Source organism: Triticum dicoccoides, chromosome 5B, assembly GCF_002162155.2.
Source record: "Triticum dicoccoides isolate Atlit2015 ecotype Zavitan chromosome 5B, WEW_v2.0, whole genome shotgun sequence".
Classification (NCBI taxonomy): Eukaryota; Viridiplantae; Streptophyta; class Magnoliopsida; order Poales; family Poaceae; genus Triticum; species Triticum dicoccoides.
The window spans coordinates 489,024,394-489,051,587 of record NC_041389.1 but is presented as its reverse complement, the minus strand read 5'-3'; the positions used below and the strand labels follow the sequence as shown (position 1 = coordinate 489,051,587).

Genomic DNA, 27,194 nt, shown 5'->3' with positions numbered 1-27,194 from the left:
AAGGAACAAAAGGTGTAGAGTTCACTCAAATTATCCTGGTACAGCTAGTCACACCTTTGTTAAAATTAATGTTCATTATGTTATCAGAGGAGGTATGCATGTTTGTCTCTAATGCATGTCGACTACATACCTGACATCATGATGTAATGTTAAGTCATTTCCTTTTGTACAGTGTCACTGAATTGTCAAGGCGGTTATGGCACTTTATTTTAGTTGAACTGCACAAAATATGCTTAAAAAAAGAGGAAAGGTCAGGAGTCAATCATTCTTTCAGAAAGAACTATATATGCCTTTCTGACATCAGCCGTTGTTGCCTTATTTATTTCTTCAAACAGGTGGTTAGAAATAGTCTTGCCGCCCTTTCCCATTAAGAAATTGGAATGCTTATATTTGTGAGTCTATGCTTCAACTAGTGTCATTTTTACAGTAATCACACTTTCAATATCTATGCAAACAGGGATGCTCGATTTTAGTGGAACGGCACAAAAAGTCCAGCTGGTTCAACATTAGGAGCATGTTTTCTTCCAAACCTTTATATCCAATTGGTGGCACTATGAGTTGTTCATTACGAAGGTACATGGTTTGCTACTATCTTGCTACTCTTTTTGTATTGTCATTAGATAGTAATACTAGTGGTTTGCATGTGAATTTATTGGCAGGATGGACCTACATTGGAGGTGCAGGACAGGATTCAATGATTGGATGCTCAATTTCGGTTGTATCAATTTCACCTCTTCCATCACTGCGAACATGGATATCCTTGGTCTGATGAAGAATAGGCTCTATATTTCTGCTCTGAACCAGCAAATCAATTCAGTATGAAATTGTCCAGGGCAAAACATGACTGTATCAAATTGTCCAGTGCAAAACATGACAGATGCTAAGCGGAAGAGACATGTTTAAACCGAAAATACAAGGTGGGTATATGTTTACTAGCTGCTTGATATTTGTGCAGACAGAGATGTCTGCCCGTTGCTATTTGGCAAACAAACAAAGTGACCACAATTTTTGTTGAACTGCACAAGAGAATAGTATAGTCACTACATGCAGTGCCATTTGAAAATAGACACAGAAAGATTGGATAGTCACTTCATGGACTGCAGAAAAGTAGTACTATACTATTTACTGGCCAACACTAGGTGCTTCATTGCTTTGGTCTGATCATACAATGGGCATCATTTTGCCTAAGTTAAAGTTTGTATTTCCAAAAATAGTCTCGTTGTGTGATCGAGAGAAGACCAAATCATATTGCAGTGGATGTTCCTCCATCATGTGTGGTTCATTCTCATGGTTCCAGCTGTTGGTGAAACCACTTACATTTGCAAGAGGAATTGTAGACTTCACAAACAAATTTGTCTTTCAGTCTGTATTGAATGTTGGCCAAGAGAAGCATCCATGTTAGTAGGAAGAACAAATATTTTTTCTAGATCTTTGCTTTCAGAGCTACATATTTGTATATGATATGTGAATCATTTAGATGCATTAACATGTTGATCTTATGTATGGGAATCTACTAGTTGGTTTTAGTTGCAACGCAAGATCCAAAGTGGCTGATCTTTGCTTTTGGAGCTACATATTTGTATATGATCCGTGAATCATTGAGATGCATTAACAGTTCCTTATTTCTGTTCACTTAGTGTTTACAAGTTACTGATTGATCACTAGCTAGCCTACTAATGCGCTCCTGGCAGTTTTAGTTGCGACGCAAGATTCAAAGTGGCAGTTTTTTGAATAAAAATGCCTACCTCTGAAGAAACTAACAAGCTGCTCTGAAGAAAATGCCATGCGAATATGAAGAAACTGCCAGCAAAAACGTTCGCAAATGCCTTATCTCCCAGCTAACATTCATCAACTAATGCGATCGTACACGTACACCATCCGACCTACTCGATCCTACACGTACACTATCCGACCTACTCGATCCTACACGGATAAATAGCAGATCACACACGTACTACCTCCTTTCCGGTTTGCAGGGCTCAATTCAAGAAACCACCTACTCGATCCTACACGAATAAATAGCGGCTCATGCACGTACTAGTACCTCCTTCCCAGTTTGCAGGGCTTAATTCAAAAATCTCACCAACCAAGGTACTCCCTCCGTCCGGGTTTATTAGTCCTGTGAGGAAAGCAGCAAGACCAAGGCATGGCAATAATTAACTGCATGCAGCAGTTTAAGCCTAATCAAGTCCAGCGATTTAAGTGCCTGCATGTGTGCCCTCAGCTGCGACTTGTTGCATGCTGCTCCGCGTACTGGCTGCGAGCGATTCTGAGTGCCTGCATGAAGTCGTCCGTAATTAAGGCAGCTAACTGATGCGAAAAAAGATGCGCTTTAATTGTTGCGGGCCTTTTAAATCTGTGGAATCATTATTGACAAGGAGGGAGATGATTCGAGTGCACTCGTTTGAACGTCATGCCGGCGTGCGTCCCAGCACGGATGGGACGGGACGACACAATCATAATTTCAGTTTCTCTAGTTTTCCATGGCAAGCTGGCGCGCTAAGCCATGCCTGCTTATGCATTGAATTCCGATGACCATCGTGCTACCTTCCGCCTATAAGTACTGTTTCCCGGCTTTCTTCGGTGGCACCGTGACCCAACTCGCCATATCCTCATAAGCCCCCACCGGCCCGACGTCGCTCGCCACTTATCCTCACTCTCGCCATGTCCGCCATGCCCCCGTCTGTCCGCGATAGGCGAGGCCGGAGGCGGTCACCGCCGGAACTAGTGTTTGGTTTTTCACCGGAAGGCAGATGGAGGGAGGAGGCATTCTATCGGTCTTTAGATGGCAATGCGGAGATCAAGGACTTGTTGGAGCGCGACCGCCTGGCGGAGGAGCAGGAGTTGTTGGAGCACGACCGCCTGGCAGAGGAGCAGCATATCGCCGATTTGCACCGCCAGCGGGACATGGAGCAGCATCGTACCGACGCTCTAAGTCGCGAGCAGAGCGCCCGCAACTGGGCCGACTACGTGGAGGCCGGCGTCCGGCAAATAGCCCTGGAGGCTGTCGGGCACGCACGCGCTCGCGACGCCGATTTGTACTACCAGCTCGTCAAGTGGGTTTCCCGCTTAGAAGCCAAAGCTTCGGTGGACCATGTCGGCATGGAAAGAGCCAACGCGCGCAAGCAATGCGCCCTATCGCACCTCTGGCAAGTCTGAGGCGAGGCGGAGGACGCCGGTGCTGGTGTTTAGCATGTATCGTAGATGGCGGCCGGCATCGTCTAGTTAGCTAAGAGTAAGTTAGTACTTGTACGCTACTAGAGTATTAGTGGGAGTAGATAGTTAACTTGGCTATGATGGTTGTCAACGTGGAAGTTCAATACTCTATATGTGGATCAGACCTGTTACTTTGCTCTGAATATTGAACTTTCTGTTTGAACGTATGGAATGAGCTGTTATTTTTTTAAATGGGTTGTATTTGTCCTCCACGGGTTTAGAGGCTGACTTGTGGGCCTACCAAGTTGAAGCGTACACAATCAGGAGATGATTGTACGTGGAGAGGATGACAGCTGGGACCCGCCAAGGTCATGGCAGTACGCAAGCAAGTGCCTCCTTATTTCAAGCCAATAAAAAATATGGCTCCTCCTAATGGATTTTTGACATCTGGGTCCCATGCCATTGTCAACGTAGTCAATAAACAAGAGAATTGCACAACGAGCGGCTGACACAAGGGACCCAGCAGCTCGCCCAGTTATTTTTGTTTTGGGTTAATTTGATAAATACCACTCCAAATCTGGTGTTTCCGAGAAATGCCACTGCAATTTCCAAACTTTGAAAATGCCATTTCATGCCATTTCCAGTTGCATTTTTCGAAGTCTAGAGTGGCGTTTTTTAAAGTTTGCAAATTGCAGTGGCGTTTTTCAAAGTTTGCAAAAATTGCAGTGCCATTTTTTGAAGTTTGGAAATTGCAGTGGCATTTTTCGAAGTTTGGAAATTGCAGTGGCATTTTTATGAATCGCCATAATTGGAGTGGTATTTATCTAATTTGTTTTTGAGACGGAAGCAGGGTGTCAACTGGGCTGTGCGGGGCACTCTGGCCTGTGTAGACAGCCTTTTCTTTTATGTTTACCACAGACCAGCCTAGTAGTTTTTTTTTCTTTCTGAAAATGGCTAGCCCTTTTTTTGTGATTTGTCAAGTAAGTCGCTTTGTTGGGCCTGTTGGGCTGCAAATCTTTCAAGACGAGGAGAGCTTCATTCGGCTGGCCGAAAAAATGGCCTATCGATAATGGGAAATGGGTTGTACATTTTTAAAACACATCAAACCGGCAATTAGTTTCAAATTTCTTTTTTTCATTTTGAGATTTTAAATTGCATTGATTTTTATGCATGGACAATTTATTGTATTTTATATTGATATACATTTATTTTTAAAATAAGTTTGAATGTGACTCGAAATTTCGGGATTAGAAACAGTCCGGACCGCACCGAAATATGCAAAATTTCGTATAATTTTTTAACCGTGGCCACAATATGAGTTGTAATGCTAACAAAAAGAATATGGGCTCAAAAAAACCCTTAAGAATTAGCAAATGGACTGCAAATTATTAGAAATAATGACAGATGGGCTATATGCTGTTTTCCACAGATTTGAGGCTTTCCTAAAAAAGGTTGACGCGCAAGCAGTGACTGTTGGATGTCCATCCAACGACCGTCGTGCTTCTTCAATCTGTGCTCTTCCTGCTCCAGCCGCTCAAACAAGCGCCGGCGGGACTACCTGCTCCCTCCTCCTCGAGACCGGCTGTGCTGCCGCACAGGCCTCACCGCCCCCACCATACTCCCATCGCTGGCCTAGCCATCCTCTACTCACCCACACCTGTTGTTATTCTCCGGCAACGGCAGACGAACCAGTAAACCCCCGTACAGTCATACTCCCCTCCGCGTGGGAAACAACTGTTGAGTCTTCCCTGACTCCATGTCGTTCCCTTCCTAGGCCTCGCCGTTGTCCACCGCCCTGGTGCTCACGGCGTGGCGTGGTCAATGTGGTCAACAACCGATATACATCTGAAGTGGACTGTACGTGGAGAGGCTGACAGCTGGGTCCACGACCACACACAAGGAAATGCCTCCTTATTACGTGCAAAGTAATGATTCCTCCACCTGACATCTGGGACCCACCGAAAGGGCCTCTGTATTTCGCGAAAAAAACATTACCGCCGCTGACAGCTTGGACCCACCAGCTATATCTTCGCACACAAGGAAGTGCCTCCTTATTACGCATAAAAAAATTAATACTCCTCCTGCTAGCTGGGACCCAGTATAGTGGGCCTACTAAGTTGACGGGGATGGAGGGCTTTGTCAACTTGGTCAATATGCACGATTCTAGCTCCAGTGACCGTACGATGTCCATCCAACGACCGTAGTGCTTCTTCAACCTCTGGTCTTCTTGCTCTAGCCGCCCAAAGCAGCGCCGGTCGTGCCGCCTGCTCCTGCCTCCCGTGGCCGGCTGTGCTGCTGCAGAGGCCTCACCGCCCCATACTACTCCCACTGCTGGCCAGGCCATCCCTCCACTCACCCACACACCCTGTTATTCTGTGGCGACGACAACCTCACACCACAGCTGAACCAGTGAACCCTCGTATTCCTCTCCGCGTGGGCATCCACTGTCGCGTCTTCCCCGGCTCCGCGTCGTCCCCTTCCTAGGCCTCGCCGTCGTCCACCGCCGTGGTGCTCTCGGCGCGGCGTGGTCAATGTGGTCAACGACTGACTTCCATCGGAAGAGTATTGTATGTGGAGAGGCTGACAGCTGGGTCCACGGCAGCCACAAGGAAGTGCCTCCTTATTATGCGGAAAATAATTATTCCTCCACCTTACAGCAGGGACCCACCGGACAGGCCACCGTATTTCATGAAAAACAGTTTCCCCCCTGACTGCTGGGACCCACTGAACGGGCCACCATATTTCACAAAAAAAATGTTCCCCCCGCTGTCAGCTCGGACCCACCGGAAGTGCCTCCTTATTACGCACAAAAAATGAATACTCCCCCTGCTAGCTAGGACCCACCTTGGTGGGAGGCTGACTTGTGGGCCTAATAAGTTGATGGGGACGGAGGGCTTTGTCAACTTAGTCAATATGAACGATTCTAGCTCCAGTGACCGTACGATGTCCATCCAACGGCCGTAGTGCTTCTTCAACCTCTGGTCTTCGTGCTCCAGCCACCCAAAGCAGCGCCGGTCGTGCCGCATGCTCCTGCCTCCCGTGGTCGGCTGTGCTGCTGCGGAGGCCTCATCGCCCCCTACTATTCCCACCGCTGGACAGGCCCTGCGGCGACGGTAGCCTCACATCGCAGCCGAACCAGTGAACCCTCGTACTCCTCTCTGCGCGGGCTTCCACTGCCGCGTCTTCCCCGGCTCCGTGTCTTCCCTTTCCTAGGCCTCACCGTCGTCCACTGCCCTGGTGCTCTCGGCGCGGCGTGGTCAACGTGGTCAAGGAACGACTTCCATCAGAAGAGTACTGTACGTGGAGAGGCTGACAGCTGGTCCACGGCGCCCGCAAGGAAGTGCCTCCTTATTACGCGCAAAATAATTATTCCTCCACTTGACAGCAGGGACCCACCAGACGGGCCACCGTATTTCACGAAAAAACGTTTCCCCCCTGACTTCTGGGACCCACCAGCTACATCTTCGCACGCAAGGAAGTGCGTCCGGGCAAAAAAAAATGATTCGCCCCCCTGACTGCTGGGACCCACCATCTACATCTTCGCACGCAAGGAAGTGCGTGACAGTCGGGACCCATCTGGTCAAAGCGTATGTAGCGTTGTCATTCTGGTTGTTAACGTGTACATACATACTGGTCGATGTAGAGACACGCAAGTGTCGTAGTAGAGGCGCGCATGTAGCATGTACACGTACATACATCGGCCAATGTGCAAGAAAGAAAATACGACCACGTACATACATACGGGCGGGGTCTCCAACGCCTACTCGCGCATACGTACGGCCAGGGCTCGTGTACATGGCTGGGTCGGAACAGAGAAACATCATCGTCGTCATGTTCATGGGGAGCCAACCGGCTGGGTCAGAACGGAATGCGTCGTCGTGTTCATCGGGAGGGTTTGGACGGAACAACCGATGGAAATGAGGTCTGGCGTACCGCACAACAGAGGAAACGACCTTGTGTTCGACCGGCCACGTTCGAAATAGGATCATGTTCATTGGGAGGGGTCTAGCGTACCGCAAAATGGAGGAAACGGACTTGTGTTGGACCTCCTACGGTCGAAATGGGGTCCTGTTGATCGGGAGAGTGTGGTGTACTGCAAAAGGAGGAAACAGACTTGTGTTGGAGCGCTACGGTCGAAACGGGGGTCCTGTTCATCGGGAGGGGTGTGGCGTACCGTAAAACGGGACTCCATAGGATACTGTTCATCTCCACCGTCGACCTCCTCCAACCTCCACGGGCTACTGTTCATCCACCGTCGACCTCCTCCAGCCTCCACCTACGACTGTTCATCCACGGGCTCCTGTTCATCCAGCCTCCACCGCGCGCTACTCCACCGGCTACTGTTCAACCAACCAGCCCTCTCCAGGGGCTCCTGTTCAACCACCCCTCCACGGGCTACTGTTCATCCAGCCCTCCACCATATACTGTTCATCCAGCCCTCCACGGGGTCGTCCTGTTCATCCAACCCTCCACAGTGTCCTGTTCATCCAGCCCCAACTGGCTCGATCGATCGGGGTCCTGTTCATCCAGAGGCAACACCACGGGGTCCTGTTCATCCACCCCCACTGGGAGCTGTTCATCCAAACCCCCTAGCAACGCTCACTGTTCATTCAGAGGCAACATCGATTGGCTTCAGTTAGCAGCAGTAGTGAAGGAATCGCTCGATTGGGTTCAGTTAATAGCCATCGATCGATCGCTCAGGTTCAGTAACGCGTAGCCTGCAGTGCAATCGCTCGGGTTCAATAGGCGAACGCCTCGCTCGGGTTCAGTTAGAGCCCAATGCCTCGCACCCATGTGCGTGCGTGTACGAGAGAAACACGCAAACCTCCGTGCATCGCTCGGCCCCGACCACCCACCGTAACCGGGAACACGCCGATATTTTCCTCGCCCTCGCTTCTACCACGGGTTTTTCTGTCATGGACGGCCCAAAGAATGTCATGCAGCTACGTCTCCGACTCGTCCAGGACGAAAAGCCCATTTTCTGTCATGATTTTTTGTCATAGAAGTAGGAGCCCACCACATATATGATGATACCGGGTTTTGTCACAATTATCGTCATAGAAGTGTCATAAGTATGACAAATTTTTTTTTGTTCGGCCCAAAATGTCACGGATGTGTATTTTTTTTTGTAGTGATAGCACACAAGGTACTCCTCCGGTATCCGGAAGTTGCATGATTTCATGGTCAAAGAAATATGTATTTGACATTATGAAAGCAGTAGCAATAAACTGAACAATAATATACTAAGCTAACGGATGGGTCTTGTCCATCACATAATTCTCCTAATGATGTGATTCCGTTATCAAGTGGCAACCCATGTCTATGGTTAGGAAACCTTAACCATCTCTTGATCAATAAGCTAGTCTAGTAGAGGCTCACTAGGGACATAATATTTGTTTATGTATCAACACATGTATTTAAGTTTCTGGTCAATACAATTCTAGCATGAATAATAAACCTTTATCATGAATAATGAAATAATAATAACAACTTTATTAGTGCCTCTAGGGTATATTTCCAACACTATCTGCATTGAATGCCAACATTCAGGCTGTATCTACGACATCTGACTCTTTCAGGTACTCAGGGCCAAACACTGCCACCACGGTCTTGCAGAACCTATGCATTCATGCACGACACGTGGACTCACTCATGCAGACGTACTCATCCACAAGATCAACGGGAATTCCGTATGCAAGCATACGAATAGCCACTCTGGTAAGAGGAGAAGCCAACCTTTCCAAGGGCATCCTCCTCGCACTCAAAAAAGGGCATCCTCCTTGCACTCAAAGTAATCATCATATGCTACCACTCCCTTCCGAATATGATTGAATACATGTCTCATCATCCGGAAGCAGCGCCGGGAAAGGTGGAATTTGAAGAGCGGGGGGCATCCTCCTCGCACTCAAAAAAGGGCATCCTCCTTGCACTCAAAGTAATCATCATATGCTACCACTCCCTTCCGAATATGATTGAGTACATGTCTCATCATCCGGAAGCAGCGCCGGGAAAGGTGGAATTTGAAGAGCGGGGACGTGCACTAAAAGTAATCAGCAAAGAGCAGGCAATGATCGCTCTCTCTATTGTGGTTCAATGCTGGAACATGGCCCAAGATTAATCCCCTGAACCTCGGACGCGGCGTAGCAATGTGGTCATTGCCGACCAATGCATCAACCACAAGCTCCTCATCGTCCGACGACAAATCATCCAATGAACAAAATGAAGTTGTTAAAAAAATACTCATCCCCACTATTTATGGTACCTTGCGAGCAAAGTGTCGAACACCTTGCGGTCGTGATGGAGACGCGGTCATGAAGAGCACACGAAACTCCATGTACATATATAAGCAGCATGTCTACAGAAGCGGAGACCAGAGCGGTGATACGTCTCGAACGTATCTATAATTTTTTACTATTCGATGCTATCTTAGTGTCAATCTTGGATGTTTTGTATGCAATTTTATATCATTTTTTGGGACTAACATATTAACATAGCGCTCAGTGCTAGTTCCTGTTTTTTGCTTATTTTTTGGCTTCTTCAGAAAATCTGTACCAAATGAAGTCCAAATGTGACTAAACTTTATGATGATTTTTTTTGGATCAGAAGGGACCCTAGAAGGTTCGGATGAGGCCAGAAGAGCTACGAGGGAGCGACGAGCTCGTAGGACGCCTTAAGCACATCTTGACCTAATTTCGCCTCTATAAATTCATAAATATTCCCAAAGCAACATAGAGTCATCCGAAACATGTTTTCCGTCACCATAAACTTTCGTTCTTCCGTGATCCCATCTAGAGGCCTTTTCCGGTACTCTGCCGGAGGGGAAATCGATCACGGAGGGTTTCTACATCATCCTTGCTGCCTTCCGATGATGCATGAGTAGTTTATCACATACCTTTGGGTCCATAGCTAGTAGCTAGAAAACTTCTTCTATCTCTTTGAACTTCAATACCATGTTATCCTCGATGTTCTTAAAGTTTTATCCGATATAATCTTCTTTTGCGGTGTCTTTGTTGGGATCCGATAAATTGTGAATTTATGATCTACTCCCTCTGTTCCATAATGCAAGATGTTTTTTTGACTCTAGTAAGTGTCAAAAAACGTACTCCCTCCGTTCGGAATTACTTGTCTCGGAAATGAATGTATCTAGAACTAAAATACGTCTAGATATATCCATTTCTGCGACAAGTAATTCCGAACGGAGGGAGTATTACATTATGGGACGGAGGTAGTAAATATTTATGAGAAGTAATTGCGTCTTTTCTGAACTTTATTATGCATGATTCTTATAGCTTTCTATTTCTCTTCGATCTATCCGTTTAATTTGGCCAATTAGATTAATTTACCTTCAGTGAGAGAGGCGCTTTGTGGTTGGTTCAATCTTGATGTGCTCTATCCAAGTGAAAAAATAGGGGACATGACACATATTTGTATTGTTGGCATGAAGGGTAAAACGATAGGGTTTTATTCATGTAAGTTGAGTTTACTTTATCTACGTCATGTCATCTTGCTTAAAAGTGTTACTTTGTTTTTATTATTATCTATTTCCTTTTTTAAGTTACCTATCCAACACTACAAGATTTAATGCTTGCAAGTAACGACCAAGTTCATTGACAACCCTCTTATTTGCGTTGGGTACAAGTATTTGCTTTTGTGTGTGCATGTGCTGTTCACGAGGGTTTGCGTGATTCTTCTTTTGGTTTGATATAAATCTTGGTTCTCACTTAGGGAATTTATCTCTACTGTACGTTTGTATTACATCTCCTCTCTTCTTCGGGAAAATTCCAACGCATCTCACAAGTAGCAGACGGCCTTGGACCGTGAAACGGGCGGGATTGGAGACGATGCGCGGCGTCGGCGTCCGTGGTTTCTCTAGGACCGGCGATGACGAAATAGGCCACAAACGTCGGGGTGAATTCCTACGAAAGCAGCGGGCGCGAACGACACCGTTATTTTTGTTCGTTTCGATCCAATCGGACGTGCGCGGACCAATGGGAGTCTTTTGTGTTGGAGCTAAAAGGGCCCAGTTTTTAGGTATTGGGCTCATTTTTTTTATGGGGGGGCTCAAATTTGTTTGTCTGCTGGAGGCGGTTCTGGCGTGCCTCCGCCTCCCCTCCCCTCCCCTGTCCCCTGTCTCGCGGAGGATTCAAACCCCCTGCGACGGCATCACCACCAAACGCGAGCGCGAGACCGACCAAGAAAGGAGCGAGCACCAGCACAACCACGGGCAGCCGCCGCCCCCTCCAATCCCCTGCCCTCCCGGCGCCGCAAAACCCTCAGTAAACCCTAGCGCCCCATCGCCACAGCCGGCGCATCTGCTGCCGCATCGATGGATTTCTACTCCGACGACGACTCGGACCCCGATTTCGACGAGGGCCTCCAGGAGGACCTCGACCTTGTCCGCCGCTCCTGCATCATCGCCGGCGCCGACCCGGACGCAGCCGTCGCACAGGCCTCGTCCTACCTCGCCGTCCCCTCCGCGACGACGACAGCGGCGGCGGCGGCGGCGGCGGCAAGAGATGGCTCGTCGGACGAGGGGGAGGGGGAGGAGGAGGACGAGGACCTCGCCCTCGTCCGCAGCATCCGCGAGAACCTCCACCTGAACAAGGGCTCGCCCTCCTCGCCGCGCCCGATCTGCGCCTGGCCGCCTTCCGACGCGGAGGACGACGAGGAGGACGACCTCGAGACGCTCCGCGCGATACAGCGCCGCTTCTCGCACTACCACTCCGGTGAGTCCACTCGCGATCCGCTTCTTCCCAGTTCCAATTTGGATGCGCCTGGTAATCCCTATCCTCGAAAGATATCTAAAAATATTATACCATGAGAAACTTGCAGGCTGAATTTTGATCACATTTAATCATGAAACATTCGGTGCATTTCGTTTGGTATGAAAGAACCATCGGATTGCCATCATTTTCTTAGAGCATTTCTGATTTTATACTGTTCTGAATCATATGTAGCAATGATGTCTTTTAAAGGATAGTAACTAAAATGTGCTACATTTGTAGTGACTCATATACAGTGTTAACTTTGAATGTTATAAACTATGGGCCGAGCTAACACAATATGATGCGTTATCCTGTTAGCTGAATTGCAATGCATTTGAATAAACCATTAAAAACTCTTTGCTGACAAATTAGATGCAATATATGGTTGATTTTCTGATTCACGAGTTATTACATGTAAGCAGAGCCCTGTTCTCTTGAAGTCACATGTACCATTATATAATCGAAAATTCAACATATGCAGTGTTATCATGATTCTTGAATTATTAGGTAAATAAGCATATATGTCGATAGGTAAACGAGCCCTTAATCTTTATTTACCTACTGAAGGTACCTCCACTGGTCCACTGGAGAACATGAAAAACGAGGCATCAAAAGGAGGGAATGATGAATTTATTGCACATCGACCTGGTGAAGAGGATGCACAGAAGAAAAATATGAATGCAAACACTCAAACTGGGTTCCCAAAAGCTGCACTGTTGTTAGTGGATGCTCTCAAGAAGAACAGAGCATGCCAGAAGTTTATTAGAAGGAAGATGATTAACATTGAAGCAAAGATTGAAGTAAATAAGGATCTTAGGGACCGTGTCAAATGTCTTATGGATTATCAGTACAGCTGCAGAAGATCATTTGGCAAAGTTTTGTGCCAGAAGGTGGATCCTCGTGTTCGATTGATTTCCTCTCAAAAACAAAGCGCGCAATCCGCAAAGGTAATAACGTCAGTATTTACAGCTGTGTATTATATGCTAGATGACATATATAATCACCTTATGATATATAGAGCATTTGTAGTTTCTGTTGTTGATGTTCCTATTTGTTCTCTGAAAACTGCACATAGTTATGAACTTTCATAAGAGATTTTTCTACACCCCTGCCCGTTTCCCGCATAAGATAGTTGTAAATTCCTATATGAAAAGGCGAATAAGTTTCATATCCTAGTGCAAGTAGGAACGACATATGTTGGTGGCTGGTGGTTCATGTGTCACATGCACTATTATTTCATTGCCCTCTTCAGGCCATGTTTCCTGAGATTATATGATTGTTTGATTGGTGGAAATTCAAATATGAAATAGCATCCATTTGGATCTGGTAATCATCTTGAACAAATTTTGTATGAATGAGACTTGTGTATGCTGATTAGCAGGGTAGGTCTCTATTGTATAAGAAGCTAGATGCTGATTTGCAATAATGTTGTGACAGCCTTTTCAGCCATGTTGAGTCTGTTGACTAAATTACTTCAGATCCTTTTCTTGTGAACATGTATGTATCTTGTGGAATTCTATTGAATTGCTATTCTTTATTTTAGGACATTGAATTGCTATTTTACCACACTTAATCAATTTATTTATTAGATTAATTCTAAATGTATTGTTTCTATTGTACACACACATATTCTTCCTCTGTTGGCCGAACCATTGTTTTCCATTTCATAACTGAGAGAATGATACACAAAAACCTACTAGCTCGCGGACCATGGAAATATAGTCACATATTGCTCTGTCATGTGCATGAACATGATTGCCAAGTGTTTGTCACCTATATTTTTAGGAAAAGATAATATGGCACTTAGAAAAGAGTATTCTTTTCTTGCAGAATAAATATAAGATGCCTGCATTACTTCTCGGCCCAGCTGAGAACCCTCACGTTGAGAAGTATAAAGCAGTTCTGAAGCAATTCCCAGTGTCGCTTCAGAAGCATCCATGGTCAGATATAGAGAAAGACAGGCTTGCTAAAGGAATAAAGCAGCAGTATCAGGAAGCGTTAATTAAGGACTCGATGAAGAATGGAAGGTTTGTCGAATTATTCGACTCTTTCACTAATGTAGCATTTTCATCTTCTATTTCAGTCGTGGATTTTAAATCATGACTTAATCACATTGAAGAACCAATTGTCATAGTTTCTATCAATTATTCTTTGCTAATACTTGAAGAGTACCCCTTTTTAAGCTTCAAGAGCATTAAAAGTTTTGTGTAAGTTTGTAGTTCTCGTGTTTCTCCATTATGCAGTCTGTTTATTAATTACAGTACTATTTTCCATTTTTCTTTAATGGGTTTATCAATATGAATTCGATGGGTTTCTGACTGAACTATCTATAAATTATGAATTGACAGTCTTTAACCTCTGTAGTTGTGCTACTGGGGTATTTGTTTTCCACAAATTGAGATGTAGGTTTGATGCCAAACTTGTGAGTTTTAATGTAATTTTACTTGCTGTTCTGCTAGAAGAGTTGACACAAAATCTTATTCTGTTAATTGTTTTCGTTCTGCAGTTCCAGTGGTGACTTCAGTGCTGTCGATATGGCTTATGCACTGACAAACACTGTGGGTAATTTTGAGGCGACTCCTGAGATTCTCCGGTCAGTCTTGCCATTAGTAAACTGGGACTTTATCGCTGCTATGTACCTGCCTGGTCGATCCGGTGCTGAATGCGAATCAAGGTACTTTTTCTCTAAAAGATATTTTTCTCTTCTAGCGCACGGAGCAATGTTCATTTCTCTCATCGTGCAGAAGTTTCATTAGATCTTACTTTGCCATCTCTCCTGATATTGTTATTTGACGTTTCTGCAGTATGTGTCTGTATCTGTGTTTTCAATTGGCCAGTCCTAATTCAAGAAATTGTAATTTTATTCTCTAGGTGGCTAAACCATGACGACCCACTGATTAATCACAACGCCTGGACTGCATGTGAGGAGAAAAGACTTATACTAACTGTCCAAGAAAAAGGAATGCATAACTGGATTAATATTGCGGTTGCATTGGGTACGCAGAGAACACCTTTCCAGTGCCTTGCCCGTTATCAACGAAGTCTTAATCCCCACATATTGAAGAGGACCTGGACAAAAGAGGAAGATCTTCAACTTTTAGCTGCTGTCCAAACTTATGGTTGTAACTGGCAACTTGTATCAGCTAATCTGGTTGGTCGCATTGGCAACCAGTGCTCTAACAGGTACTGTTCTTTGACTTGTCTTTCAGACCTCCTACTATCAAACCTATGCAATTGCGCTTTCTATCACAGCACATACTTTATCACTCTTTATCGTGGTTACCTTTTCTAATGGTATTTAATATTTTTCCTCACTAATTTTACATAGATAAATTATCAAACCTATGTGATTGCACTTTCTTTTATGGCACATTTGTTATCACTCTTTATTGTGGTTACCTTTTTTAATGGTATTTAATCTTTGTCCTTACTAGTTTTATGTGGATAATCTCTTACTTTCCTTGGTTGAGGTATATTTGACATACATTGTGTCGAACTTTACTAGGTACAGGAAAACGCTAATCCCTGAAAGGAAAAGGGTGGGGAGATGGTCTGAGGACGAGGACAAGCGCCTCATGGTATCTGTCAAGCTTTTTAGGTCTGGCAGCTGGAATAAGATTGCTCAGTTTGTTCCTGGCCGTACGCAAAGTCAATGCAGCGAGAGGTAATGTAGTAGTTTTACCATGTCAGTCAAAGCTTATGGTTTGATGGTGATGCTATTTTTTATCCTCATTAAACAGGTGGCGTAATGTTCTTGATCCGGATATAGAGCATGGGGAATGGCGCCCTGAAGAGGATTCAAAGTTATTGGCTTCAGTCCATGAGGTTGGTCCCTGCTGGTCCAAGATTGCTGGGGCTATGATTCCTCACCGTACTGATAATATGTGCTTGAGGTAAACCATAAACCTATTCTCTTTCAGATTTTACATGATTTAATTCTGATGTGTTGCTTGAAACTTCAAATTAATAATGCACTTCATGATGGAGGAGCTGCCCCACCAACCGAAGCAAGTACAAACTTTGCTGCTAATAGTTATTCCATTTGTAACTGCAGGCGATGGAAAAGACTGTGTCAAGATGAATTACCTTTAATGATAGCAGCCAATCAAGTAAAGAAATCTATTTTCCAGACCAACTTTGTTGATAGAGAAACAGAGCGACCTGCAATTTGCCCCAGTGACTTCCCATCACTTGTGTACTCGAAAGTTGACAAGGGTGATGAGAACACTGTGAGGTACAGTACTTTCAATTCTTATGCTTTCAAACAATAAAAAGAAGGTAGTTTTAGCTATGTTCTCTTCCTCACCAGTCCCTGTTTTTCAGTGATCAAGTCAAGAAACCTCGAAAACGGTCGAGAAAATCAAGTGTGGATAACGTGCCACCTAACGACCCCTCGAAATCTTCTGCTGATGCTGCCGCTGTAAACACCACCAAGAGAAAATCAAGGAAAAAATTATCTGGGTATGGCTTGTAACATTTACTTATGCTCGACTGTTGAATTTCACTCCCTTATGCCGGCTCAGTGCTCACATGTTTGTTTCATACTTGCTTTTACAGAATTGGAGCTGAAAACCAAACTGGAGAGGATATAACTGTGTCTGATGGTGTCAACAATTCCTCTAGGGGCCACAGCAGAGCTAGGAAGAGGAAAGTTACCACTGATGGCGATGTGGTTGTGCAAACAAGAATGAGGGGATCAATCTCTGTTGATAACGAGCTCACCCTAGATATACTTGGGGGCCCTATCAGTTTCGATGATGAGGCACCTACTAATCAAAAGAGGGACCCTACGTCCGTCGGTAAAGAAGGCACAGCTAAAAAGAGAACAAGGGGCTCTGTGTCTGTCGGCAACGAGGGACCTGTCAAAAAGAAAATGAGGGGCTCTATCTCTGTTGGTGATGGGAGAGCAGTCAAAAATAGGATGAGGGGTTCAGTCTCTATTGACAACCAAGGCAACACAACGAAAAGGAAGAGAGTATCAAGGTATAACATGGATCATGGCAAAATAAATAAATTACTCAATAGTGTCTGACATCATCTATATCTGCTTCCTCGTAGATTTTCAGTGACATAAAGAGTCATTTACTTCTTTTGTACAGGAAATCAGCCAAAGGCAATTCAAAAACAGATGGTGAGGTGAACACTTGTGAGATGGACCTTCCAAGTGTGCCCTCTGAAGCTGCTGCAGAAAGAGGCATTGATACTGGAAATACGAATAAGATGAAGCGGAAGTCTACTCCAAGGTAGCTCATTCTCCAATTCGTATTTCTTTACGTAGGCATATTTGTGCCAAATGTCAATGAGGTGATGTATTTTGTCTAAGTTTCTTGATTCCTTGTTTACAGACCCAAGCTAATAAACATGGCAGAAGGGACCGTCGATGAATATTCACGGCTTGCTGATTGCATTTCCTTTGCCCGTGGAAATGGAACCAGCAAGAACAATAGGTACTTAAATTCAAGTTACAGCAATATGTTGGTCCTGTTTTACGAAAAAATCCCGTAATTTAGTTCTGGATGAAGCCCTATGACTCATTTTATTAAATTAATGGTACACTTCTAGGAGTACTTAATTGGTACTCCCTCGGTAAAGAAATAAAAACATGGCTTGCTAGTTCACATCATGCACATAGCTCCCCTTTTAGTGATAAAAACAAATTAACTAGATGGATTGTTGAGTCGGCCCAACCTGTCAAGCTTGCATCTGTAAATTTAGTTTCCATTTTTCCAATTGCAGTGTCATGCCAATAAATAATGCCATGCAATCAGGTGGGCCCTCAGGTGAAAACCCACAGGTGGCCATTTCGGCTCGACTGGATCCAACTTCTATTGAGAATGGGAGCTCACCAAATACTCAAGTTGTCGATTAGGTACAAACTCTATATATTTTTTGTATGTTAATGCTATATGGTACTGACATAATTCGTTTATGGTGAATGCTTTTGTGACTGCAGATGACAATCATTGAACAGTTTGGTTTCTTCTCTTGTATAAGGATGGTTTCCCTATGCGGAACAGTTTGTGACTGCGGATGACGATCATTGACCGCTCCAACTTTCTGAAGCTAGAGAAGCAAGAGGACAGAGGGGCAAAGGTAGTAAACACATCAAGCATGATTTTACAGTCTTAAGAGATGATAAACGTTCTCATCTGGTCATTCATTTTGCTTGTGTGTAGGGAGGGTTTGGGCACCCAATCAGCTGAAGGCGCATCAATCTGGCTTGCCCCTGATACACTAGTTTGTGTTCATTTTCTGTTTCTGATTGAGCATCTCAACAGCTCCATAGCAGGCCCCTTAGCAGAAGGTTTCTGTCAAGTAATTCAAGTGTGGAGTTCATTGTTTTGTACTTTTAAGCTGCCACATCTTGTTGGTTGAATTTAAACAAAGGCTGTTGATTTGTAAAATTGTACAAAACCTGTTCAGATCATTATAATGAGCTACAATGTTGGAACCTTATATCTAAAATCTGAACCAAGACCACGACACTTATTTTGAAACATAGGGTGGAGATCCGAGGGCTTGTTGGGATGGCGCCCAGGAATATCCTTACCAAATTTTTAGTGTTGACCGACAGCCTTACACCTGTTTGGATCGCTGCCAATTTATCCAATCCTTGCCTAATATGTGGTCGCTCAGTTTGTTTTCTAGGCCCAGGATTATCAAAAAGCCGACAACCATTGCAGTCAGTGGAAGAACATATCAATATTTATAACTGATGAAGTTGCCATATATAAATATAAAATCTCAAGAATTGAACAAATGACCATACCCTATATAAATTATTGCGTAACTGATGATCATACTCCATTACAGAATCATGGCCTGAGGTTGCCCGTAGCCGCTCTGGTGCTTCTTCTGCCATGTCCACGCAACCCTGCAGCTCTCTTGTAGTTCGGTGTGTTGGGCTGTCCAGTTTAGTTCGTGGTTGATCCTTGCGGGGTTGCTGTACACTTCCGCATAGTCACCGGGGCGGCGAGGGAAGTAGTCGATTTATATGTGGAATAGAAAGATAAAGAGAATGTATGACATCAGTACATCACCATCATCATAACATAATATGTGTTGATGATATGATGATTTACCTCTTCATGTGCCAACATTGCCTCTCTCCGCCTTGTTGAGCGCTTTCACGTGGGCGTCGACCAGGTCGGTGCTAGCTCGTTTGCCACTGCGAAATGGCCTTGGCACCCAGTAAATGAGAGATTTGCTCGATTCTGAATACGAAATAGGAGTACTGAAATGGCAACTATACTTGCATTTTGAGCAGGCAAAACAAACAATCCGCTTCATACCCTCAACAAGGGCATAATACTATCAAACCGTTTGAACATCTTTCATTGCAGTTATCCGACTTCTCTAAAGCTGGGGCAAAATCGACGGTGTCAAAAACGTTTCAGAGCAAAATATCACATAGATGACTTTTGACTTATATATAGGACTTTTACAATACATATAATAAACCAAAAAATAAGCATGGCTTTTCAGGATCCGTCTCAAGCTAGCTGGCTCAGGCCCTCACGAAAAATGTATACCTGCCTTGTTGAACAGAGAGAGCAGGTAGAGGAAATCAACCTGGCTCAACTTGGAAGACCTCTTCTCTGCAAAATCACCCTGCTGCAATATACCCATAATCTTCTCCTTGAAGCTAGCACGGCCATCTGCCGCGTCGGAGTCATCCATTTCCATGTCATCGTCCTCTTTCTCGTCACTGGTCTCCATGCTCAGGTCCTCGACCATATTGGCCAGCAACGCGACATCGTCGGGTGACATCTTCTCCTCCCCCGTTTCAGGATCTTGGGCAAGCTGGAGAGATTGCATTGTCTTGTAATTCTTCTCTAGCAGCTCGAGGACGCGCTTCTGCTTGAAAAGGGAGCCCAGCGTTTTGTTTTTCCGATTGAAGCAAATCCTCACGAGTCCATCCCACTCCTTGAAGCTGACAGGAGGGAGGGGCTTCCTTGGCTCGATACGCACAACTGAGGAATCTACCTTAGGTGGAGGCCTGAAGTTATTCCGTCCAACCTTCAGCAGATGTGACACGCGAGATAAGAGCTGCACGTTCACTGACAGACGGCAGTACAGAGTGTCTCCAGGCTGTGCTACAAGTCTCATGGCAAATTCACGTTGAAACATGATCACAGCACACCTGAAGATCGGACGGTGTGACAGAAGCTTGAATGTAAGGGGGGATGATATCTGGTATGGGATGTTTGCCACGCAGATATCGAAGTAAGGAAGATCACATTTAAGAACATCTCCTTGGATAACCTGCATTTTATGGTTCACAAGAATACTCATTTTTATTAACAAAACATTTGGTTCAAATTAAAACTGAAGAGTGATGAAAGAGAGTGGACTTGATATAAGCTTGATTGGTTTACATTTTGTCTCCCCTTCTGATAGTCACCAGTGTTACCATAACTCATTCGTCACTATTTATTATAAACCAAATTTGCAGTTTACTTTCAAACTAAATCATGTCCATCGTATCAAGACAATCTTAGTGCTCCTAAAACAACAATAGTACCCTATATTAGCTGATCAGTCATACAGTATTGTGCTACAATTATTCACAATAATATGCAACAGTGCCTACTGCCTAGTAACTTTAACAACCAAGAATATGGAAGTTGTCAGTTGGTGTAGAGTGTAGACGCAAAACTCACTCATACATGTATAGCTATTGCTCTGTGTTGACAGGAAGAATCACTATGTAGCACTTGCTAACTCAGCTACTTAGGGGGGGAAACAGAACGGCACTGCTAAGACACATAATAGTTCAGCTCAATGAGCCCAACAGCATACAACCCTGAGTTACCCGTTTACCGCCCAAAACCAATCTCTGAGCAGTCTATTGCAGAGCAAGCACAGTAGAAAACAGATACAGCAGCACAGCACAAACCTAGAAATTTCAGAAAAACAATTTTTCCACAAAAATGAGAAAAATAGGAGCCACAAAGGAGAGCTCTTGTACCTTGAGGCGAGAGGAGAGGGGGTGGCCCTGGAACCTGCGGCTCAGCTCGAGAACCATCCGCGGGTCGAGCTCGACGGCAACAACGGCCTTGACGCCGGCCTCGAGCAGCCGCTTGGTGAGATTTCCCGTTCCGGGTCCGATCTCGAGGACGGTGTCAGTGGGCTTGAGGCCGGCCTTGGCGATGATGGAGTCCACCAGCGCCGGGTTCCGCAGGATGTGCTGGCCCTTGGACTTCTCGAACGGGATCCCACCCTGCAGCCGCGCGCCACCGCCCCCACCGCCGCCACCGTGGCGCTTCTTCTGGATCTTGCCACCGGTCATGGTGGTATTATTCTGGGGTATCCTGGCCAAGCTTTTGGATTTCGTTTAGAGTTTTTTACCGGTCCCAAACGAAATGGGAGAAATTAGTTTTTTCGGGAAAAACCCAGAAGAAAGAAGTAGGTTACTGAAGAGCAAAACCATCATACTTACAGAAAACTATATTCCTGAAAGGATTCTAAGAAACGAAGAAAATGTACTATGTTTGAGACAAAACAAAGCAAATCTGTACTATCTGCAACCTTATCCCTAGACTACACATGTAGCAATTTTATGACGCAAACTGAGCGCACCAACAGTGACATGATTCTATAAAAAGGAGGCCAAAAAGAGGCAACATATTCCACAGTTTGTAAAAAAATAAATAGAACACGGGTAAACATTAGCCAAATAAAAAAAGAGTGATCCTGCATATCAGTATCACTGCTAGGTGAAATATCAGTTTTGTAGGAATTTTGGGGCTTGCTACACCATTTGGAATCAAAATGATGGACGAGTATAATAAACATGAGCATACAACTAATCAATTTGATATCTATTTCTAGAAGAGGAATGGGTGTTAAATCTTAAAACAACAGGTGTCAAGCCATTGGAAAAGGTTGCTTGTCAGTTTGATATCTATTTCAGAAATAAATTCTAGATTAAATTTCTAACTCTCAAACAATGCTAGTTCAAAACTGTGCGCAATTCAAACCGTAGGTGATTAAGAAGGACGAAAAGTGCAAACCAAAAATTGAATTCTTTAACGAAATTGTACCAAAATTTGAACGAAAAATAACCGAAATTTGGGCAGAATTTTGAAATCAAGCTGCGCTAGTATCTCAGAATCAAAATCAACACTGATCTCTTCAATCCATCAAAAAATAAAAAATATCGGATGACTTATAGCCTAGAATGCACCGATACAGATACGTAAATTCGTCATTTTTTAAAAGTGTCAATAGGGGGATACGTTTGACTAATTTAAAAATAATAACGATAAATAGTTATTTACTATGCAGTATGAACAACAAATTAGTTTGATGTTTAGATTTTCTCCTAAACATGGGTACAGATTTACATATTACTATCATGCAGAAGAACACCAAAACAGATATACTTGTAGCGTAGGGAGGGTAGCTGCAAATTTATATAAGAGAGGGGGGAGGGGGGAGGAGCCGGAGCACCGGATTAGCCACCACCGGCTTGCCTCCGGTGAACTGCTCCTCGAGCATGTAAGCTGCGACACATACATCGGTGCCACTGCAGGAGCGTCGAAGCTGAGAGCATACCTTGGTGCTGCGTGAGAGGGTCTGAGGGTGAGGGGTATTCGGGGACGAGGACGACGCGGAGTCAGTGAGGAAGGAGGAGGAGCTCGTCGTCGGCTTGCCGCCGGCCTGCCGCCGCCACCTGTTGTGGAAACGAAGCGGGATGGAAAGGACGGGGGTGTTGGGGAACTAGGTTACTGGTTACCCCTTAACTGGGCTGGGCGGCTGGGCCGTATCCTAAATATGTTTTTTTGCTTGTATTTATAGCCCATTTTTTTTTATATACTTGTAGTTCAAATTGAAAATTCAGCAGGGGCACCATTTATGGCTTGTTAATCCCCATGCAAACTGTATTCCACAAACTGTGGCTTATGACCAATAAAGTGTGTTCTACCCCTAAAAAAAGTTCAAATTGAAAAATATTCAGAAAATTTATAGAAATATAATTAATTTCTTAAATAAAATTAGAAAATGGCTCCAGAAAAATGCCAAATTTTGGTTCTAGCAATGTAATGTAATATGTTACATGTGGAAAAAGCTACCGAAGCTTTAGATTTTAAAAATTGAAGGCAATGACATGTGCTTCATCATTTGACCTTGAGGCCTCCTTTGATTCAAGGGGTTTTCAAGGCAATTTTGGAGGACTGGAATTCTTAGGAGTTTTTCTATTTTGGTTATTTGATTCACAACATTGAATCCTATATGAATTTTGAGGAGCTTTATGATTCATACATATGGTGAATGCTTTTGTGACTGCAGGACAACCATTGAACAGTTCGGTTTCTTCTCTTGTATAAAGAGGGTTTCAGTTTGTGAATGCACATGACAATCATTGACCGCTCCAACTTTCTTTTTTTTGGAAAAGGAGGTTAAAACCCCCGGCCTCTCCATCAATCGATGCACACAACCATCTTTATTAATTATTCAATAAAGGTCTGGCAAGAACATACATCAACATCAATCACCGCTGAAGCTAGAGAAGCAAGAAGACAGAGGGGCAAAGGTAGTAAACATATCAAGCATGATTTTACTGTCTTAAGAGAGGATAAACTTTCTCATCTATTCATTCATTTTGCCTGTGTCTAAGGAGGGTTTGCCGTGACATCTCGTTGGCTGAATTTAAACAAAAGCCGCAAATTTGTACAGATCTGTTCAGATCACTGTAATGACGAGCTGCCATGTTGGATGCATTATTGCGCTGCTCACTTGTGGATGAACTGGTGGTGAACTTCACACTGGTATTTTGTCTACCATTGGTGCAGATGGACCTCGTCTGCATCCGCCGTAGAGTTCAGCAAAAATCTGGCCTGAGTTCATCAACTAATAGCTGACGACCATTGCAGTCAGTGAAAGAACATATCGATATTTATAACCAACTGGTGAACTTCCCACATATATAAATATAAAATCACAGGAATTGAACAAATGACCATACACGCTATATAAATTATATGTAACTGCTATCTCTGTGAGCGAATCAAAAAATATATCGACCCGAGTCTGCATAGCCACTCCGGTGCTTCTTCTGCCATGTCCAGGCGACCCTGAGGCTCTCCTGCAGTTCGGTGTGCTGGGCTGTCCAGTTCAGCTCGCGGTTGATCCTTGCAGGGTTGCTGTACACTTCCGCGTAGTCACCGGGGCGGCGAGGGAAGTAGTCGACCTTGATGTCGACTCCGGTTGCCTTCTTGCAAGCCTCCACAAACTCCTTCACTGACCTACCTGGAAAGATAAAAGAAAAAGGTTAACATCGCCATCATTCATAACATGATATGTGGTGATGATCTATTTGATAGCTTACCTCTTCCGGTGCCAACATTGTATATGCCAACTTTGCCTCTCTCTGCCTTGTTGAGCGCTTTCACGTGGGCATCGACCAGGTCGGTGACATCAATGTAATCTCTTACGCAAGTCCCGTCAGCCGTTTCGTAGTCGGTACCTTTGACCTGTGAAGAAAAGCAAGAACCAGTAAGCAGGGTTACCAAAAGGAAAAAAAAAGCGCGAGTATTTTTCACCAATAGTAGCAGGGATTCCAAAACACAGCAGCAGATAATTCGTTGATGGAAGATGTACATACCTTCAAACCTGGGATTATTCCTAGTGCCGCGTCGAAGCATGCACCGGATATACGGCCATGCTCACGCAGTTCGGGTGGTGGAGCCTCACCCAGCCTTCCTTCGGGGTCAGAACCGATGACGTTGAAGTATCTAAGAGTTTCAGGATACTCACTCAGTTACCAAATGGTTTTAGATGTTATGGTGCTAGATAAGGAAGTTCACAGTTGTTAGTAAGAGAGACCGACCTCAGGATCATCACCGACATGTCTGATTTCCTCGACTTGGAGAAGTCCAAAATGATATCCTCTGCCATTTTCTTGGCCTTGCCATATGGGTTTATAGGAAACTGGACAAAAGGATTCAGTGAACAACTTCAGGAAAAGAAACATTTTCAAAGTTTACATGCCATGAAAAATTATCAAACTTTCGGACAGAAGAGGCTGCAGAGGCCACAACTGACCTGTGGAGTTTCTTCAGTGATGGGCATCTTCTCGGGTTCCCCGTAGGTGGCACATGTGCTAGAGTAGATCAGGGTTTTAACATTGTGCGTCGCCATGGCTTCTAGCACAACCAAAGTGTTTGCAGTGATGTTATGATAGTACCTGTTCAAAGTGTTTCAGTATCTTGTGCAGGTAGGCTAGGTAGTTGGCGAATGGATAATGCAAGATGACAAGCAGAGTGATGTTATGATAGTACTGTACCTCAGAGGCTCAAGCGTGCTTTCGCCCACATACGCGACAGCAGCAAAGTGCATGACGGCATCAAATGCATTTTCTGCGAATATTCTGTTAACCTAAGGATATGTTAAGGAACAAAAATCTTCTAAAACAACAATTTCAGCACCAGGTTAATATATTTATTCATCTTCAAACGAGATGCGTATAGCCAATTTTTACAATAGATAAATAGGTCAGGATACAGCTTTTGGATCGCCTAAATCAGCATGTATGAATTGCAATCGCCCAGGATCAGGAAACAAGTTCTGAAGAACCTTGACCGCCCCGATATTTCCTCTTGAGAGATTATCCTAAAGACAAGAGAGAGAAAAAAAAATGTCTGCATTGTGATGATGCTGAATTTAGACAAAAAATAGCAATGCACAATTTTGGGTGAAGTACCAACCACAATGGTGACTCTGAAGGAGTCCTTGAGCAGTCGAAGAGCCGCATGCGATCCTATGTAGCCAGCGCCACCCGTCACCAACACATGTGTTACTCCGAGTTCATGGATGGAGAACTGGGCACATCACGTATGTGAGGATTTAAACACGAGGCACACTTGAGTGAAATCGAGAATCCGAATGAGTATCATAAGTATATACAGCAAAGTAGTGTGCCATTTCTACTGCATTGCTTAGTAGAGTATGATCTGTGTCAGTTTGCAGCTGTGATAGTTAACCAAGCAATGCAGCATCTGTGATTGCAACCCCATGAGATGCAAACGGACGGGATATCTCTCCAAATATGTATGCATGGTCGAGGGGATGGAAGAAGGGTACGGTTAGCATACCACACTGGGAGCCTTCCTGTGGCAGGGCGGCTGGGTGAGCATGACGACGCACATGGCCGTGAGGAGCGCGACCATGATGATCTTGCTGAGGTATCTGGAGTTGCGCTTCGGATCAGAGAAGTCCATGTCTGCGAACGGCATGAATTCAGTTAAAGCAACGACGTCGTGTACAGACACACGAAGCCTCTGCAACCAGATGGCCATGAGAAATAAACAAAGCTAATGCAGGAGAGAGGGGAAACAAGCAAGCACCCCTGAGTAAATTCATCACCAAATTAACCGAGCCTGAGAAGACATGGAAATTAATCACAGGCCTGATATGATAGGATGGAGTGTGAAATTCAGCAGCGCACCTGAGAAGGACCAAGATCTGGGCGCAGGCCTGGGCTGAGGCCTGCCCCTGCCGGTCGGCAGCATCTGCCTGCGGCTGGCGGCGGGAGGTCGCAGAGGCAGTCGGCCACTCCTTCACTGGCTCAGATCCAACAACCCTGTTCCAGGTTGCTCCGCCTTTACAGCGGAACAGAGAAAGAATTGCAGAGGAGGAGAAGGCGGGCACGACAAAAAGGAAGGGGCTTTGTGACCGGGGCAGGGGAGGAGGGAGGGAAGGGGCGCAGCCAATGGATGGACGAGTGAATCGTGGGAGTGGGAACGGAAAGGGAAGCGGACGGCCGGTGGGTGGGTGGGTGGATCCATGGGATGGGATGGGAGGAGGCAGCCAGGGAAAGCGAAGACGACAGGACGCGGGCTCGCGGAGTGATGAGGTGTCGCCGCCGCTGGGAGGAAAGATGGAAATCGAAGGACCGTCGGAGAGAGAGAGAGAGAGGGGGCTGTCGTTTTCTCGCCATACCTCAGTGACACGACGGATGTGGTACCACGTGCTGAAGTCGTTGCCTCGTCGGTGTCGGTCCAGTAAAGTCTTTTTTTCCACGCTTAAATCTAGACTGGAGGTCGTAGAATTCACCGGAAACAAACCTCACCATCAAATTTCTGAAATTGGTACCCTGGCCCTCTGATCTCATTTGTTTACGCCTTTGATGCGGTTTTAGAAGTGGGTCTCATGACCTGGCAATAGGGAGGCCGGGTTTCCCGACTAAGCCTGGATTTGTTTGTGATCAAGTGAAAGCAAATGATTGCATTGATTGATCGATGGTTATAAGGACTATTTATATCGCCC

The 27,194-nt window shown here is 44.9% G+C and overlaps 3 protein-coding genes across 7 annotated transcripts; 1 reads left to right on the top strand and 2 right to left on the bottom strand.

Moving 5' to 3' along the window:
- Window positions 1-11,249: 11,249 nt before the first annotated feature.
- Window positions 11,250-18,377, top strand: LOC119311052. 2 transcript variants are annotated; one of them, XM_037586676.1, is made up of 15 exons: window positions 11,250-11,882; window positions 12,489-12,868; window positions 13,752-13,948; window positions 14,428-14,595; window positions 14,793-15,104; window positions 15,427-15,585; window positions 15,662-15,814; window positions 15,976-16,155; window positions 16,245-16,382; window positions 16,479-16,904; window positions 17,021-17,164; window positions 17,267-17,368; window positions 17,690-17,790; window positions 17,875-18,014; window positions 18,098-18,377. In XM_037586676.1, exons 1-13 carry the CDS (start codon window positions 11,483-11,485, stop codon window positions 17,703-17,705), a joined length of 2,775 nt encoding a protein of 924 aa, XP_037442573.1. In that variant the 5' UTR covers window positions 11,250-11,482; the 3' UTR covers window positions 17,706-17,790; window positions 17,875-18,014; window positions 18,098-18,377. The 2 variants fall into 2 exon arrangements, with proteins under 2 accessions (XP_037442573.1, XP_037442572.1); XM_037586675.1 differs by having other exon boundaries at window positions 17,658-17,790.
- Window positions 18,378-19,205: 828 nt separating this feature from the next.
- Window positions 19,206-22,662, bottom strand: LOC119311050 (ribosomal RNA small subunit methyltransferase-like). Of its 3 annotated transcripts, none has more exons than XM_037586674.1 (3): window positions 22,482-22,662; window positions 20,893-21,225; window positions 19,206-20,186 (listed from the first exon to the last, which is right to left on the bottom strand). In XM_037586674.1, the coding sequence occupies exons 2-3, from the start codon at window positions 21,211-21,213 to the stop codon at window positions 19,437-19,439; spliced, it is 1,071 nt and encodes a 356-aa protein (XP_037442571.1). In that variant the 5' UTR covers window positions 21,214-21,225; window positions 22,482-22,662; the 3' UTR covers window positions 19,206-19,436. The 3 variants fall into 3 exon arrangements, with proteins under 3 accessions (XP_037442571.1, XP_037442568.1, XP_037442570.1); XM_037586671.1 differs by having other exon boundaries at window positions 20,893-21,244; window positions 22,482-22,661; XM_037586673.1 differs by having other exon boundaries at window positions 20,893-21,235; window positions 22,482-22,661.
- A 1,142-nt stretch (window positions 22,663-23,804) lies between these two features.
- LOC119311049 (probable UDP-arabinose 4-epimerase 1) lies at window positions 23,805-26,720 on the bottom strand. Of its 2 annotated transcripts, XM_037586669.1 has the most exons (11): window positions 26,374-26,720; window positions 26,273-26,305; window positions 26,021-26,148; window positions 25,634-25,747; window positions 25,431-25,538; window positions 25,213-25,304; window positions 24,972-25,113; window positions 24,757-24,857; window positions 24,532-24,661; window positions 24,256-24,400; window positions 23,805-24,176 (listed from the first exon to the last, which is right to left on the bottom strand). In XM_037586669.1, the coding sequence occupies exons 1-11, from the start codon at window positions 26,435-26,437 to the stop codon at window positions 23,935-23,937; spliced, it is 1,299 nt and encodes a 432-aa protein (XP_037442566.1). In that variant the 5' UTR covers window positions 26,438-26,720; the 3' UTR covers window positions 23,805-23,934. The 2 variants fall into 2 exon arrangements, with proteins under 2 accessions (XP_037442566.1, XP_037442567.1); XM_037586670.1 differs by lacking the exon at window positions 26,273-26,305 and having other exon boundaries at window positions 26,374-26,718.
- Window positions 26,721-27,194: the final 474 nt, after the last annotated feature.

Coding starts and splice junctions, on each gene's coding strand:
- LOC119311052 (XM_037586675.1), top strand. CDS start 11,483: ATGGATTTCTACTCCGACGACGACTCGGACCCCGATTTCGACGAGGGC. Junction 11,883..12,488: donor CTTCTCGCACTACCACTCCG/GTGAGTCCACTC, acceptor TACCTACTGAAG/GTACCTCCACTGGTCCACTG. Junction 13,949..14,427: donor GACTCGATGAAGAATGGAAG/GTTTGTCGAATT, acceptor TTCGTTCTGCAG/TTCCAGTGGTGACTTCAGTG.
- LOC119311050 (XM_037586674.1), bottom strand. CDS start 21,213: ATGACCGGTGGCAAGATCCAGAAGAAGCGCCACGGTGGCGGCGGTGGG. Junction 20,187..20,892: donor CCCTCTCCTCTCGCCTCAAG/GTACAAGAGCTC, acceptor CATAAAATGCAG/GTTATCCAAGGAGATGTTCT.
- LOC119311049 (XM_037586669.1), bottom strand. CDS start 26,437: ATGCTGCCGACCGGCAGGGGCAGGCCTCAGCCCAGGCCTGCGCCCAGA. Junction 25,305..25,430: donor ATTTAGGCGATCCAAAAGCT/GTATCCTGACCT, acceptor ACATATCCTTAG/GTTAACAGAATATTCGCAGA. Junction 24,401..24,531: donor GAATAATCCCAGGTTTGAAG/GTATGTACATCT, acceptor TTTTCTTCACAG/GTCAAAGGTACCGACTACGA.